Consider the following 17,764-nt stretch of genomic DNA (forward strand, 5'->3'; position numbering starts at 1 on the left):
GTCATCAATAAAAATGTTGAAAGTTATTACTGTTTGCTGCCTTGATGTCTCAATGAAAGGTGGGTTATCATATTCAACAAACAGAATTATTTTCAATGTTTTACAGATGCAAAATAAGATGATGGTGAATATGGAAGATGCTAAAAGTTGGATAACCCTCCGGTCGGTACTTTGTAGCATTTCCTTTGGCAGAAATTACAGCCTCCAGATATCTCCTGCAGCAGTTAACAACCTTTCTATTCTTGCTTTTGGGAAGTGTCCCCACTCTTCGTTACAAAACTCTTCTACCATCAAAAATTCTTAGGTAACCTTGCATGCACTGTATATTTGCGATTTTCACAAAGATTTGAAATAATATTTAAGTCTGGGGAACGTGATGGCCATGCCAATACTTTCATCTTTTTTTCCCCTGTACTTCATGGTTGCTTTTGAGATGTTTTGGATCATTGTCTTGCTGAAACATCCAACCTCTTTTCAGCTTTAATCTCTTCACTGACTCTAGGATCGGTTGATATTTACTTAAATCCATTCTTCCTTCCACTCGCACTGCCACACAACCCCAAACATATCCAAATCATCTGTATGTTTAACAGCTAGCAGGTATGTATGTAAGTATGCAAAGTATTTTCATTCTTCAAATGCATCACCCTTTTTTCTCCAAATGCACCTTGTGAGGTCATGGTTGAACATTTCATCAGTCCAAATGACTTTGTTCCAAAATGTTTGTGGCCTATCAAGATTTTCTTTTGTATACTTTAGACCAGAACGTCCAGAACTGTGGATTGTGACCCTAAATGGATTTGCAAAACTCACATTGGGGAGTTCTAACTTGGGCAGGTCCTCCATAGGGACCATCACTGACTGGTGCTTTCCGGCCACAGAATGTTTGACGAGCACCGCTTTAGATGATGAGTTGGTGATGAGATTGTAGAATAGGTTTCCTTTTGACAATGTTCTTAACCAGAGATCATTGATGTGTAAGCAACGCTGTAAGACGATGGTGGACAATTACTTTAGTGTCACCAAAACTGTTCAGCAGGTTGTTTTCAGTGACCCGAGGGCTCTGACCAGTTTTTAGGCTGTGCTCTCAAACATTTTTCTTGATCTTCCAGATCTTGTCACGAATTGAACAGAACTTCTATTTCTTAACATTTTTGACAGATTTTTTGGGTTTTTTTTATAGCCTTCCCCTGCTTTGTAAAAGTGAATTATCTCAATTTCAAATTCTCAGAGAGCTGCTTAGAGAAGCCCATGGTTGTTGAAAGTAGACAGAACAATCACAAGTTGAGAGGTTAAAAAAAAGTATTTGTTGAATCACAGAATTGTCTTCACCTGACTAACTAAGGCTTAATGAGTCAATAGACCTTTGGGGCCTTGTTAACTTAAAAAAAAAACCAGTAATTAATCAACTGGATAGATGTCCAAACTTTTTCACCTGCCATATTCACTTTTTTATTATTGTCAATCTATTGCAATCAACAAATGCAGAGGGGCCGATATTCAGACCACAGACTGGCACAGAGCCCAGACAGCCAATGCTGGGCCATTTCTGGAGACCGGAATCGATTATCCAGTTTACTTTTGGCCGGTTTAAAGATAACTGGCTAAGTTGATATTCATACTTAGCCAGTTATCTTTAAACTGGCCAAAGATATCCCACATTTTCACGCGGCCAAATATGGCCGTTACACCGGCTTTATAAAAAATTGGCAGATAGCCGGTTATATTGGGCGATATAACCGGTTATGTGCTAGTCGCTAACTGGGGGTATTCAGCGGGGGATAGTCGGTTAAGCGCTATTTAACTGGTCAGCAGCCGTTCTGGTCAGTTAAATAGAGCTGAATATCGTGGGGATAGTAATTATTCATTAAAATTTGCAGAAAGATGTAGAGGGTATGTCAGCTTGTTCATTTAAGGATTCGTTGAAATGTACAATGTGACCAGGGGTGCCTAAACATTTGCATAAAACTCTTGTTCTAAAGAGTTCAAATATTTTATCTTTTTTAATGAACAGCATTTAAACCAACTTCAGTATATAATGAGAGCTTATAAGATGAAAACATCAAACTAAACCAGTAACACAGTATATGACAGCAGATAAAGACCCGCACGGTCCATCCAGTCTACCCACCAAGGTGGCCAGAGCTGCGTCCCCTCTCCAATACCAAACTACAGACCCCAATGACCTAAATCTATCTACAGGTGGCTCAAAATAAAAAAAAAAAAAGTCAAATGTAAATGCATTATAAATGCAATAAATGAATTATAAATGCAATGGATAAATAAATAAATAATGAAAGAGAGAAAAAAAAATCCTAGAAAACAATTAAAACAAGTTGGAGAAATATGGACGTCTAGCTTATCACAAGGAAAACAAATCTTCTAGTTTACATTCTGGTTCTCAAACTTGCATGAAGCAGCCCTGGTTACACATTTACCACCATTAGGCTTCCTAGAAAGTTGGGGTAACCAGCATGGCACATCCTTAAGTTATAAACTAAACATGTGAGCATGCCTGGGACAGATATAGAGGACAGCGGTGGGAATATGGTTCACAGGCTGGGTAAAAAGACATAGGTAGAGCTGATGATGATTGAAATATGGAAATTTCACACACTATTTCTTGTTGTAGAAGAAGAAAATTGGAATGGAAGACGTGGGCAGACAACATGAATTAACTGGTCTCTCATCTTCCCTCATTTGTCACATTTCTATGTAATTCACAGACAACCTATCCGTTTTCGCATCCTGTTTAAGCTTCTTCTAGCTCCCTAGTATCTCTCCACACTCGTCCTTCCCTACTCCCCTTCCCGTGCGCTCCGATCCATGGATAAATCCTTCTTATCTGTTCCCTTCTCCACTACTGCCAACTCCAGACTTCGCTCCTTCTGTCTCGCAGCGCCCTACGCCTGGAATAGACTTCCTGAGCCCCTACGTCTTGCCCCATCCTTGACCATCTTTAAATCTAGATTGAAAGGCCACCTCTTTAACATTGCATTTGACTTGTAACCACTCGCCTCCACCTACCCTCCTCTTCTAGTTTCTCTACACATTAATTGATTTGCTTGCTTTATTCTTATTGTCTATTTGATTGTAAGCTCTTTGAGCAGGGACTGTCTTTCTTCTATGTTTGCGTAGCGCTATATAAATGCTAAATAGTAGTAGTAGTAGTAACCTACTTTCCTGGTATGGCGAGTGGTGTCCTTCTCAGTGAATGGATCTGGCTGAAATTTGGCAGGGTCTGTTGATACCTCAGTGAGAAAATCTCTTACCAAATTTCAACCAAATCCACCTATGTGGATAGAGTGAAAACAATAAGCACATACTGATGAAAAAATGCAAAAAAGAACTAGATTCAGAGAATAAGTGACATTTTGAAGAATCTAGCGAGTGTTGCTCTTAAGTTGCTGAAAAGAAAATATCCCAAATGTATGCGGAAAGTACCTGATGATTGGATGACAGGGCACCCCCTGGCCTGTACCAAATGACTGTGGGTCGTGACTGGCCTGCAACAACGCAATTCAGCTCTAACGTCTGCCCCTCGGTGATGGTATTTGATGACGATTCAATCCTCACAGGAGAAGCAGCATTCGAAGCTGGAAGAACCAACAGGAAAAGGATTAGAGGATAGCTGGAACTTTCCTTCGATGAGATATCTAGCTTGGTTCATAAGTTTGGTAAGGATTGTTATGTTGACCCTGCCACGTACAACATACTTGTTAAAACATTTACCAGTAGAAGATTTTATCTGGCTTTTGGATTTTTAAAATACGACTTTATTGAAAGGTAATTTTCCACATTCATTAGGTATGATTACACTTAACCACTGTTAAAAAGATAGTAAGATACACTCTCCATTGTGTTTTAACTACAGGCCAGTAGCAGCCATCTTCTTTTTTAAAATCTCGGAAGCGGTGGTGGTTTAATATCCTAGATGCCAGACAATCAGGTTTTAGGAAGGATTATCGTACTGAAACCAGGGGCGTAGCCAGACCTCGCGGTGGGAGGGGGCCAGAGCCTGAGGTGGGGGGGGCACATTTTAGTCTGCCGCCCTGCCGCCTCGCCCCCCTCAGCACCTCGCCGCTCCTGCTCATGTCCTCACCGCTTCCCCTCACTGCCTCGTCGCTCCCACCCCCCACAAAAGCAAATACCTTTGCTGGTAGCGGTCCCCAACCCCCGCCAACCGAAGCCTTCTTCAGCGCCAGTCTCCGGCGCAGCTGCATTTGCTGCCCTGATCTTTCTTCTTGCTGACGTCCTGCTGTGCACGCTCCTTTACGTGAAACTACGCTGAAGAAGGCTTCGACTGGTAGGGATTGGGGACCCCCACCAGCAAAACCGGGGGCCCGGGTGAAATTTGCAGGGGCCCAGGCTCCCGTGGCCCGACCCAGCTACGCCACGTTATCTTTGGTCTCTGAACTCAGAATAATTTTGGATAAGGAAAAAAAACTGGATTATTAATGCACCTTGATCTCAGTTCAGCATTTTACCTAACAGATCCTGGAATTCTGTTAATGACTGTCAATGTTATTGGCATTTCTGGCACAGTCTGGGATTGGTTTGTGGCTTTTCTGAGGCTCATCTATCACGTAGTCAGGAATGGAGAAACCTCAGAATCTTGGTATCCTCAAGGTGGTGTTCCATAGAGATCTCCATTCTCTCTCATTTTGTTTAACATTTATTTGCTATCACTGGGAGAATTATTACATCCTACGGGGTTTTGTTATTTTATTTACACAGATTGTTAATCCAGTCCTGCCTATGTAATCGCTTACTTAAAATATCCAAGTGGATGTCAAACCACTGGCTGAAACACTGAACATTGGGAAGACAGTGATCTTATTGTCAGTCGATAAGAGTTATTCAACTCCTGAACGGGGCCCATCACAGGTGTAACTGACATGGCTTTGAAGTCCTCCATTCGTAGCCTCAGTGTTGCTCTTGATTCTTCCCTGACTTTTGAAAATCATATCAATCAGGTGGTTTAGTCGACCTTTGGTCAGCTTTGAATGCGTCAACAGATTTGGCCCTATTTTTCCTAAGATAAGCTCCAGAATGTGGTCCTTGACTTCATTCTCTAATGTACGGATTATTGTAATAGCTCATACTTGGGTCTTCCCAAAAAGGCTTTAACGAAGCTCTGGTTAGTTCAAAATTGTGCTGCTACGGTTATCTTAGGTAAAAATAAATGTGACAGTGCGTCAACTTTGTTTAACGCTTTGCATTGGCTAACAATTAAACCGTGTACAGAATTTAAGGGGGTCTTTTACCAAGGTGCACTAGCGTTTTCAGTGCGCACTAAACGCTAGAGACGCCCATAGGAATTCATAGCCATCTCTAGGGTTTAGCGCACGCCTATTTTTAGCGTGCAGTAAAAATGCTACAGCATCTTAATGAAAGACCCCCTAAATGATTTTTGTCTTTATCCTTTAAAATATTACCTGATATTTGTCCTGGTTAACATCTTGTTTATCACTGTAATCTCAGCATTGCAATTTGTGCTTAATGTTACTTTTTTTTACCGTCTTATAGTATGAGGGGAAACTCCCCCCTCCTCCCCCACTACTAGCAAGCAATTATTTTCTGAACTTGGTCCCTTGTTGTGGAATTCTTTGTCTATTCATTTACAGAGAGAATATGACCTAATACAATTTAGAACATTTCTTAAAACCTTTTTATTTAAAAAATATGTTGACTATGAACTATTAATTGTTCGTTGCAACCATGCAGAACTCTTAGGTATATAAATAAGCTGTTATTAATTAGTGGTAGCAAATTTAAGTACTCTGCATTCCAAACCAGAGCATGGCAAGTTATAATCGAGTACAGCAGGTAAACCCCTAACCCAGAGGGCTTATTATCTAACCCCCCCTCCCCGTTTAAAAAGCCGCGTTAGCGGCTGCTGTGTGACAATGCTGAATGGGGTTTGAGAGCATTATTGCACTGGCAACTGCTAGTGCATCTTTGTAAACCGGGGGGGGGGGGGGGGGGGGATAAGTTTGACAATTAAGTGACCCCATGCTTGGAACAAACTCCCTGAGCCCATACGCCGGGCCCCCTCCCTACCCATCTTCAAATCATTGCTCAAAGCCCACCTCTTCAATGTCGCCTTCGGCACCTAATCACTACACTTCTTCTCAGGAAATCTTAACTACCCCAACTTGACATTTCGTCCTTTAGATTGTAAGCTCTTCTGAGCAGGGACCGTCCTTATTTGTTAATTTGTACAGCGCTGCGTAACCCTAGTAGCGCTCTAGAAATGTTAAGTAGTAGTAGTAGTAGTAGTAGACTTGCCCAAGATCACAAGGATTTGAGCTTTGGCTTTCCTGCTTCTCAGCCCGTTGTCCAAACCATTAGGCAGTTGTTTCACCATGTGACATTTCATTTTTGCTCTCTGAATTTTGACTGGATACCAGAAACCTGTCCAGAGAGAATGCACCAGTACAACGGACAACTACAGGAGTCTCAGTCATTCCTTAAATCAGTGCTTCTCAGTCCAGCCCTCAAGGCACACCTAGTCCCATCAGGTTTTCAGGATATCCGCAATGAAGATACGTGAGATAGATTTACATAGCATGGAGGCAGTGCATGCAAATCTATCTCATGCAAATTCATTGTGGATATCCTGAAAACCCAATGGGACTAGGTGAGCCTCAAGAACTGGGTTGAGCAGCACTGCCTTAAATCATTGGCTTCGTGCACTGTTTTGGAAGTTCACTTGTTCCTCTCATTAAATAGATACTACATTTATTTAAACTAAAAGATGGAAGGAGGGGGTGGGTACTACATATTTAAGATACTCCAGAGTGGTTCCATCTCTTCTAACCACCAAGTGCCATGCCACTTATTCCACTAATGTTTGCTGGAAAGTCCCAAAGGTGCTCATGTCTGCAGCCAGTGGCCTCCGGGGTGGCTTTTGGGGGATGTGGAGAGACGTGGAGCCATGTACAAAGACTCACTGTGTAGCCTCATTTGCATAAGTCAATAGGGGTTGAAAGTCAGGGCTTTGCGTGGAAAACACGGTCATTGAACAGTAGGTCAATTCAGAAGCGTAGCCATGTCGTGAGGCCAGCTACGTCTCTGGGTTAATTGTGCACAGTCAAATACAGTTACAGAGCTGGAAACAAGAAGAAAGTGGGTTTATGAAGAACAACTCTAGGTGGCGGCAAATTAAGGTTTGGCATAGGCAGTGTTTAGGGGAGGCTAACTCAGAGGTGTGGAGGACTGGGCTATATGATTCTCTCTCTTCCTCCACTTGCCCCCCCCTACCAGAGAGCTCTTGGACTTGCAGCAAGTGAGAGCTAAGGCACAGAGGAGAAAGCAGGAAGTTTGATTTCTCCTCTGTGCCCTCACTCTCACGTGCTGTCTCTTCTTATTACGCCTCTACATTAACAGTCTCTTGCATCTGCTCCTTGTCTCTGTGCCCCCTTCCTTGTTACTACAGGAGTTGTGCGTAGGTGTTTCCCCAACTCCGGCTGCCAACTGGTTTATTCTGCTGGATAGGACCAGTCAGAAGAAGGAGACAGGGACTCAGCCACTGCAGTCGGCAGACAGCTTCCTCCAGCTTTCTGCTTTGGTCACCTTCCTAGTGCCTATCACGTTCTCAGAGCTGCTCGATCCAGCTCCTGCTCCTGTGTGGCCAGTTTGAGATTTGGTAAGAACCTCTGAGGTTCGGGGTGAAGTCATGTGAATGAGGCCACTTCTGATCCAGCTGTGCTCCATGTCCTACGCCCCCCAAGAGGAAGAGTAAATCTGGTCACAATAAATTATTATTTACAGCCATTTAAAACAGTAATTATTTTTTATGTACATTATAATAGATGAGGGAATAGACTGTCCCACCTTCCTTTCAGTGGCATAGTCCATCCTGGTCCCATGTGTGCCAGTTAAGGTAGGAATTTCAACCCTGAGTAAAAACTGGAGTAGTTTCCACTTACGGATAGAGATTCTCAACACCTCCTCTGACATACAGTAGCTATTGACCCCTGTGAAGCTGTTGGAGAACTGATATAAACCGTTACTTACTAAAAGTAGAGCTGATAACAGAGATTGTGATAGAGCCCTCGTAGGCGCCAGCATCACCGCTAACACGGCAGATGTATTCACCAGAATCAGCCGAGGTGGCCTGTACAATGCGCAGCCGAGAGCCCGAGACCTAGCAAAGGAAAACGCAACAGGAAAGAACCTCATGTGATGGACAGCGCAGAAAAGAACAAAACAGCCGCTCAACAAACTCATGCAAGGAGACGATACAAAGCGAAAACAGAACAAACAACAAACACCTTTTATTCTGAAGTGATAAGAAAAAATTATTTTAAAAGTTTAATAAATAAAAAACAGAATACAAAACAATAAAAAGGGGATTGATGTGCAGCACGGTTTGGCTCTTGCCCACTTAAACCACGCAGCGTCCTGGCCACTGGGATTCAGTGGCAATTAACTGGGCAGTGCCAGTGAATATCAGCTCTGACCACCATGGCACTGCCCGGTTAGCACCGGGTAGACTTCCTTCCTGACTGGCGGTTGACCCCGGATGTTCAGTGCTGGTCGCCCGGATGCAGTGGCGTAGCAACAGTGAGGCGGAGGGGGTGGTCCGCCCCGGGTGTCAACGGGTGGGGGGGGGGTGCTCTGCTGGCGAGTCCCTACCATCTCCATCCACCCGGCAGCTGTGTGGTGCGGCGCCTCGCGTCTGCGCTGCTGTAAGAGAAGAAAATCGCCTCGTCGGCCCTTCCCTCACTCTGCCCCGCCCTCGAGGAAATAGGACGTTACATCAGAGGGCGGAACACAGTGAGGGAAGGGCCGACGAGGCGATTTTCTTCTTTTACAGCAGTGCAGTCGCGCGAGGCGCCGGGTGGACGGAGCTGGTAGACAGGTGGGGACTGGGTCGGGGGGGGGGGGGGGGGGGTGCCATGTTGCCCAGCAGCCGGGGGGGGGGGGGGGGGTGCGCGCAGCAGCGATCTGCCCCGGGTGGCAGTGAACCACAGAACGCCACTGCCCGGCATTGAGGGGCCCTTTCACTAAGGTGCGTAGGCGCGTACTCGTGTCCTACATGCATCAAATTGGAAGCGCCACCCGGCTACTGCGTGACCCGGGCAGTAGTTCCATTTTTGATGCTTGTCCAAAACACACGGTAGAACATATTTTCTATTTTCTACCACGTGGTGCTTACCCGGCGGTAATCGGCAGTTTACGCACACTGACGCTTACTGCCCAGTTAGCGTGTGAGACCTTGCCACTAAGTCAATGGGTGGCAGTAAGGTCTCAGGCCGAAAATGGAGACGTATGCTGGTTTTAATTTTGCTGCATGTCCATTTTCAAACACACAAAAAAATAGGGGGACCTTTTTTTCCAGGCGCGTCCAATTTGCGGGGCTGCCGCTTTACATCACAGGTGGGGGAAGATGTAGAACGGCAGTCCCTCAATAATGAACGATGGAAGATCCCTCCCGATGGAGCAGGTTCAGTGAAACGGATGCCTCTCAGGATCTTATGTTTCAGATAAGCGCACAAGATTTTATCCTCACGCTGTCGTTTTAAATTTTAAAAGAGAGAAAAGGTTAAAACAGACAAAAGAAATTAAATAGGTGACTGCGTTTGGGGTTTTTTTTTTTTTGACCGACGACTGAGTTGAAGCCCTGAATGATAAAAGCAGCTGAGGTACAATTTAGTAGTCATATCACTGGGTGAGTTCCGAGGTCCTTTTTCCCCTTTTATTTTTGAAACTGAGTTGGATGTGTTTAGGTTCTTTATGTGCTGCCAAAAATGTATTATGACTAAAGGAACTATAAACTGTCTTCCGTCTGAAGAGACTGACACGTTCTTTCTAAAGCTCCTGACCGTTGGACCCTGAAGCAGACAACGAAACGTCTGGCCACCGTCGGTCGTGGTCTATCTGGAGGAGAGGTGCTAAGGAAGACACCCCTAAGCTAAGCACTCTTCAATTTGATATAGCACAGAATTATGTCATGCAAGTGGCGTCTTAGGATACTTGGATGCTGTTAAAGCAGCCCCTGCTCCAAGTGTTTTTCAATGCGTGTGAGCTTACTGAGGCTTTTTCCTCCTGTATAGTCAGTAATCCCTAGATGTCAGACAGTTTCATTTATTTGTTGCATTTGTACCCCACATTTTCTCACCTATTTGCAGCTCAATGTGGCTTATATAGTACCATCAAAGGTGTTTGCCCAGTCGGTGGATAACAAATACAAAGTTGTATAGTGATCGTATGAGGTATAAGACAAGGGTCGGAATGGATGAAGATTGCGTGTTGTCCTGTTCGATCATAGTCATGCTGTGTTGGTAGGTGAAGAGGGTTACGTGGGGTCGGTCATTGATGAACTCCCACCACTTTGTGTATACTTATGACAAAAGGAAGACAGGCCTCAGACAAAAGAGAGACCTCCTTGCCTACTGGCATAAGTATGGCGAGTTCTTATGCATCCTTTACAGTTCTCACTAATAGGGGTAGACTCCAAACTGAATATGGAAAAAGATCTATAAATCAGAGCCAATCCACCCCCTCTCTTTCCTTCTCTAAACACACGTAGGATCTTATAACAGGAAACGAACAATATATTACCCCTCGCTGCAAGATCCTACCCCTGGCATGCTGCTTGGGATGGTCCACAGCTGATCTATTTTACTGTATTTACACTCTGTATCTGTTCACTCCGGAGTCCATAACTACCCTTCCGGAATAATGTAAGCCACATCGAGCCTACAAATGGGTGGGAAAATGTACGATACAAAGGTAACAAATAAATAACCATTAGGACATCATTCATTAAGAATGGGATCCTCCCTGACGCAACCCTCTGGGCGAAATCTGGCCACTTTCTGTGACTGTCTTAATAAATAACACAGCAACAGCACTTCAAAACCGTTGGTCTGCTTGTTTGTCGATTTCTACGCTTGATTATGGATCACTGCCTGTTTTTGCTGTCTTTAACCCAAGGGCGTAGCCAGACAACAGATTTTGGGTGGGCCTAGACAAGAAGTGGGTGGGCACGGTTAGAGGGTGGGAGTTCGATGGAGGGAGTAGGGGAGGTAGGGAGGAGGGTGGGAGAGGGTATTATAAAACTGGATTAAAAATATGACGTACACAAGGTGACTATGGTGGGGCTGATGACACCATACGATATTCCATATATATTATTTAATGCTGTGCTGGGCTCCCTTGGAATAAGATGTAATGAGCCGAGTTATATATGTTCTGTGTTATATTCTTTTTGCTCAATAAAGACTTCTAAAAATAAAAAAATAAAAAAAAGTGGGTGGGCACCAAGTGTTCTCCCCTTCACCCACCACCCAAAAAAAAAAAATCTCAACTGGCGGGAAAACGCTTCTTTCCACCTTAGCAGTCTGCAGCAGGCACGCGCTGAAAACTGAGCACGCGCAGGTGCTGGTATCGTGAAGAATAGCGTTTTCATTACCATCAGGGGGAAGTCTTCAGCTGGCGGAGCTTGGGATCCCCACCTGCTACTGCTAATACGTGTGCTACTGTTGGGTGGGCCTGATCCCTAATTGGGTGGGCCCTGGCCCACCCAGGCCCACCTGTGGCTACGCCACTGCTTTAACCAAATCTATGAATACAGACAAATTAAAATGAGATTTTAATGAACAAAAAATAGAGCCAAAGTAAAAAAAAATTAAGCAACAGTTCCAGGAGTTCAACATGCACTGCCCTGTTAAGTTGGTAAAACAAAAGACTCTGTATCTACACAGAAGGTACCTGATGATTGGATGCGAGGGCAGCACCCGGTCTGTACCACATCACTGCGGGACGAGACTGGCCTGCAACAACGCAATTCAACTCTATAGACTGTCCCTCGGTGATGGAATTCGATGATGATTCAATCCTCACAGGGGCTGAAAGAACCAATCGCAAGAGAAGGGAAGGGTTTTTCAATTTAGCTCAAGGCGCGTTACATTCAGGTGCACAACATATGTTTCCTGTTTTTGTAGGATTTACAATCTAAATTTATACCTACTACTACTACTCAACATTTCTAAAGCGCAACCAGACTTGCGCAGCGCTGTACAGTCAAACATGAAGAGAGACAGTCCCCTCAAAAGAGCTTACAATCTAAAGGACTTTATAACAGAGACAGTGTAAAAAATGTAACGAAGGATGCTATATTGGAGAAACAGGCCAGATGCTTAAGACAAGATTCAATTTACATAGACATCACATGAACAATACAGCCAGTAGGGCCCCCACCCCGGTGGGCAGCACTTCACAGAACCAGGACACTGTACCAGTGATTTCACAGTGAGAATACTGAAAGGTAACTTTAAAACCATACAAGAACGTAAGACCTTTGAAGTCAGAATGATTGAATATTTTAACACCCAACAGAAAGGACTTAACAAGGATCTGGGGTTCCTAGCCCATTATAAACCATAAAGCTGTATTTCTCTGTTGATCACCCCACCCCTCACCTATCCACACCCATCCTGTTAGAATATCAATGATATGCTTTGATGTCCCCATGCATACCTCCGACCCACCCCCATCCTCCCACCCTGTCAGACTGTCATAGTAATGCTTGAATGTTTTCACTTATATACACTGTCAGCTAGCACATTTGCTTATTTCCGATCTGAGGAAGAAGGGCGACCTTCGAAAGCTAATCAAGAAATGTATTAAGTTATGTCCAATAAAAAAGGTATCATCTTATTTTCTTTTCCATGTTTTATTTTGTTTGATTTCTATAGATTCTACATGGAATGTTGCTATTCCACTAGCAACATTCCATGTAGAAGTCGGCCCTTGTAGATCACCAATGTGGCCACACAGACTTCTGCTTCTGTGAGTCTGACGTCCTGCACGTACGTGCAGGACGTCAGACTCACAGAAACAGAAGCCTGCGCAGCCTTCTACATGGAATGTTGCTAGTGGAATAGCAACATTCCATGTAGAATCTCCAATAGTAGCAACATTCCATGTAGAATCCCCAATAGTAGCAACATTCCATGTAGAATCTCCAATGGTATCTATTTTACTGTCATAGTAATGCTTGAATGTTTTCACTTATATACACTGTCAGCTAGCACATTTGCTTATTTCCGATCTGAGGAAGAAGGGCAACCTTCGAAAGCTAATCAAGAAATTTATTAAGTTATGTCCAATAAAAAAGGTATCATCTTATTTTCTTTTCCATGTTTTATTTTGTTTGATTTCTATTGATAATCAACAGAGACAATCAAATTAGGACAGCATAGTACATCTGATTACACAATAGTTCATAGGGACAGACTAATAGTTCGATTCCCGGCACAGGCAGCTCCTTGTGACTCTGGGCAAGTCACTTAACCCTCCATTGCCTGCTGCATTGAGCCTGCCATGAGTGGGAAAGCGCGGGGTACAAATGTAACAAAACAAAAAATAGATCTAAACAGCTAAAGACGATTAAGGTTTGGTAGCGGTGGCTAGTTTCTGCACAAACCCCTTTTCTGCATAATCTGCTAACCACATGCTACTGTCTCGTGCTACCTTTCTGCATCAAGACCAGGAAAAGTGAAACATGTAGAAAAACCCCAGGTAGTGGCCGATGAAGGCTCACAGTGCTTTAACCCCAACAGAGGCCAGATCAGGTTAGAATAAAAGAACCTATCCACAAAAAGGGAGGAATCTGTTCCTTCATCCGTGTACTTGAAGCCCTAACTAGGCTCGAGCAGGTTAAAAAAAAAAAACCCCAAACCTCAACCCATAGTGAAAGCTGGAGTAGTTTCCATTTATGGACCAACGGCTCTGTTTACCAAGGTGCGTTTTTAGGGCGCGCTGTGTAGGTGGCGTAGTAAATCCTTAAGAATGCCAATACCTCCACAAGAACACCATAGTAACTACCACCCCTGCAGCCAGCGGAGCAGATAACTGACATAAACCAGTTACTTACAGACGGCAGAGCTGCTGACGGAGATTGTGATGGAGACCTCGTGGGTACCGCTGCCAGTGCGAGCACGGCAAATATATTCGCCAGAATCAGCCGTGGTGGCCTGCAGGATACGAAGCCGGGAGCCCAGGACCTAGCAAGAGACAAGAAGACAGAGAAGGGATATGAATCTGATATGGGATTTGAACCCCAGCCTCTCTGGTTCTCAGCCCCGCTGCCCCAAACATTAGTCTACATAGGTATGCTTACTTCCCAGAATGAACGTCTACACTTAGGGCTTCTCACCTGCCCCTTGTGAGGCCACAGTCTGTCAGGTTTTCAGGGTACCCTCTCATTTGTACACACTGGTTCTCCAATGGATGGAAATTTCTCTCATGCATATTCAGTGAGGATATCCTGAAAACCCGACTGACTGTTGAGCCATCAGGACTCATTGCCCTGACATAGGTCATCCTTTTTGCTAAGTGAGGGCTGGAAGGGAAATTTCTATCAGAGTGGAATCCCCATGTGTCAGCAAGAGTCACCTCAGCCACAGTTTGCCTGCCTGTCTCCCTCCCACCATGAGAATCGCTGTCTGGTGTACCTACTTTTAACTAGCCTTGAACTCAAATTTGGAAAATAGTGATTAAACTGAAAATCCAAATTGAAACTTAATGTGCAAAAACCCTGTTAGACTCGGTGAGCTGGAGATGAAATGCAGACCTCCATTGATACTCTCAATCTCCCTCCCAATGTTCCATTCTCCCTACACCTCTTCCCGTTTTCTCCCCATTTCTCTATCCCACTTCTCCCTCTCTGTTTCTCTCATTCCAATCTCTAGACTCAACCTCTGCCTTCTTGCTTAAACAGTAAATATTTTGAGGGATTTAGTAACCATAGCTGTCTGTAGTTGGTTAAACATCTCAAATGTATACAAAAGGTACCTGATGATTGGATGCAAGGGCACCCCCTGGCCTGTACCACATGACTGTGGGTCGTGGCTGGCCCGCAACAATGCAATTCAACTCTATGGATTGTCCTTCGGCGATGGAATTTGATGACGATTCAATCCTCAGAGGAGGGGTGACATCTGAGGCTGGAAGAGCCAACAGGAAGAGGGTTAGGGGGACAGAAGGAACTAATGGCATGAAACATCTCTTCCCATATCTTTGAATTCTCTGCAGTATTAGTCAAATCCAAAGTACCAGATGGCTCTAAACCCTCACTGGTGTCACCAGTCACCTTAACTTGCATAAGAATATATGTTCTATTATTTCAACTAATTCAGTTTAATGTTATAATCTTCCAAGAAGATTTATTTCTAGATTAGCGGATTATAAATCTCTTTCAATAAATCAATCTAGGGCAATATTTCTTTACGGGAAGGGTGGTGGATACATGGTATGGGCCTCCCAGTGGAGGTGGAGGAAACGGAACTGAATTTAATAAAACGTGGAACAAGTACAGAGGATCTCTGAAGGACAGGAAGGGATTGTAGAGTTTAGTGGCTGGGCAGACAGGATAGGCCATATGGTCTTTATCTTCACTCATTTTCCTCTCTTTCTAGGCTACTCCATTCAGTGCTATCGGGACAACTTTATTCATATAAGTGGGCCACATCACCAGCAATCCTACATTTAGGGCCCAGTTTACTAAGCAGCGTTATAGGCGCGTCAACATTTTTAACACACGTTAACCATGTATGTGCCTACAATACCTCTATAGGCACCTACATGGTTAGCGCACATGCTAAATGTAGGCGTGCTAAAAACACTAATGCACCTTAGTAAACAGAGTCCTTAGAAAGGTAACTTATTTATTTAATCTTAAAACCATATATTCAACAACCCAACTCATAGTCAGGTTGGTCAAAAATCTTTATAAAGATATCTATTAAGATATCCTCGTGTGGTAGCCACATGCTGAACACTGTCTCACTACTACTACTACTTATTATTTCTAAAGCACTACTAGACGTATGCAGCGCTGTACACTTGAACATGTAAGAGACAGTCCCTGATCGACAGAGCTTACAATCTAATCAGGACAGGCAAACAGGACACCTAAGGGATAAGGTCAAAGAGTAGCAAGATTCCGTGCAGAATCCCAAAGAGTAGCAAGATTCTGGAATCCCACTGTAGCAACATTCTGTGCGGAATCCCAAAGAGCAGCAAGATTCCGGAATCCCAAAGACTACTACTACTACTCATCATTTCTATAGTGCTACTAGACGTACGCAGCGCTGTACACTTGAACATGAAGAGACAGTCCCTGCTCGACAGAGCTTACAATCTAATTAGGACAGACAAACAGGACAAACAAGAGATAAGGGAATATTAAAGTGAGGATGATAAAATAAGGGTTCTGAACAAGTGAATAAGGGTTAGGAGTTAAAAGCAGCATCAAAAAGGTGGACTTTTAGCTTAGATTTGAAGACGGCCAGTAACTAATCACTTCTGCCACCATTAGTGCAAAGTGTATAAAATCTCTACTCACAGGAAGTGGAGCTGGTAACAGAGATGGTGACGGAGGCCTCGTGGGTGCCAGCGCTACTGCTAACACGGCAGATGTACTCGCCAGAATCAGCCGAGGTGGCCTGCACAATGCGCAGCTGGGAACCCGACACCTAGCACAGAACAGGTAAGAGAAAAAGATTCATCTTGCACATGGTTCCTCACCCTCTGATAATTTATTTGTTATGAGATTTGTATCCCACATGATCCCAAACAGAGTTCAGGTTCAATGTGGCTTACAAATCAAATTATAAGCAGGTATTATCTCTGTCCCTAGAGGGCTCACAATCTTGGTTTTTGTACCTGAGGCAATGGAAGGTTAAGTAAGTTGCCCAGGGTCACAAGGAGCTGCAATGGGAACTGAACCCAGAATGCTGGGATCAAAGCTCGCTGCACTAACCATTAGGCCACTCCTCGGCTTTATCTATTCTTCATCCCCATATCAGCTGCTCATTTATACACTACAGTAGCACTAGAACCATTCTGCTGAACGGGACAGGGTATAACGGGGCAGTTAAGTACCTCGGAGGCTGACAACAAATCTGATTTCAGAACAAACACATGTAAATTAAATCAGCTCTTGGACTAGTGAATATTCATTGTCATCATCTTGAAAATCAGCCCTGTTCACGCTCTCCAAGACTGGCAGTGAGAATGAGTTATAGACCTTAATATTGTGCGATTACTCTCCAAGAACCCAACTTGGCTCTCAACACATTTCACCAGTAGGAAAAGCCCAATGAGAGATGCCTACTTCACAAAGTCATTATGCTTAAACTTTATCTACCCTGACCCCCCCCCCCCCCCCCAGAATGAGCACCTGGATTTTCTTTGGAAGTTACCTCTCATGCATCACATCACTGATGCACCCAAATCTCATCAGCCACACACTCCACTCCTGCAAAGCAACCCCATCACTGTCACTGCTACTTTCTATCTTTCCATCACCTCTTCCACCTCAGCACCAACTTCCCTCATCCTCCCTTTGTCTTCTCCCCCTCCCCTCTCATTTGTCCTTTTTCTTAAGCCATCAATATATTAAGGGACTTAGCGAATTCTGCTATTGCAAGCTGTGAAAGAAAAGATCATAAATGCATAGAGAAGGTACCTGATGATTGGAGGAGAGGGGTCCCCCTGGCCTGTACCACGTGACTGTAGGTTGCGAGTGGCCTGCAACAACACAATTCAAGTCTATGGTCTGTCCCTCGGTGATGGAGTTTGATGAAGATTCAATCCTCACTGGAAGTGCGATGTCCGAGGCTGGAAGAGCCAACAGAAAGAAGGTTACAGACCACAGTCATACTGCGTTATCTGGTGCTTTGTAGAGTCCCAAAATATGAGAACAGAAGTTGTTCCCGATCTTGAGTTGTAAACTCTTCGTTAG

General features: G+C 44.1%; 1 protein-coding gene across 1 annotated transcript in view; it reads right to left on the reverse strand.

The window, feature by feature from the left end:
• The window catches only part of HSPG2 (heparan sulfate proteoglycan 2), a 428,317-nt gene that overhangs the window by 85,346 nt on the left and 325,207 nt on the right, over positions 1-17,764 (reverse strand). Inside the window, 7 exon segments of the mRNA XM_030222172.1 lie at positions 3,445-3,596; positions 8,023-8,152; positions 11,725-11,861; positions 13,892-14,021; positions 14,812-14,963; positions 16,364-16,493; positions 17,489-17,640. Of these exon segments, the coding sequence (XP_030078032.1) occupies positions 3,445-3,596; positions 8,023-8,152; positions 11,725-11,861; positions 13,892-14,021; positions 14,812-14,963; positions 16,364-16,493; positions 17,489-17,640 (983 nt within the window).

The sequence above is a fragment of the Microcaecilia unicolor genome, chromosome 13, assembly GCF_901765095.1.
Source record: "Microcaecilia unicolor chromosome 13, aMicUni1.1, whole genome shotgun sequence".
In the NCBI taxonomy this organism is placed as follows: Eukaryota; Metazoa; Chordata; class Amphibia; order Gymnophiona; family Siphonopidae; genus Microcaecilia; species Microcaecilia unicolor.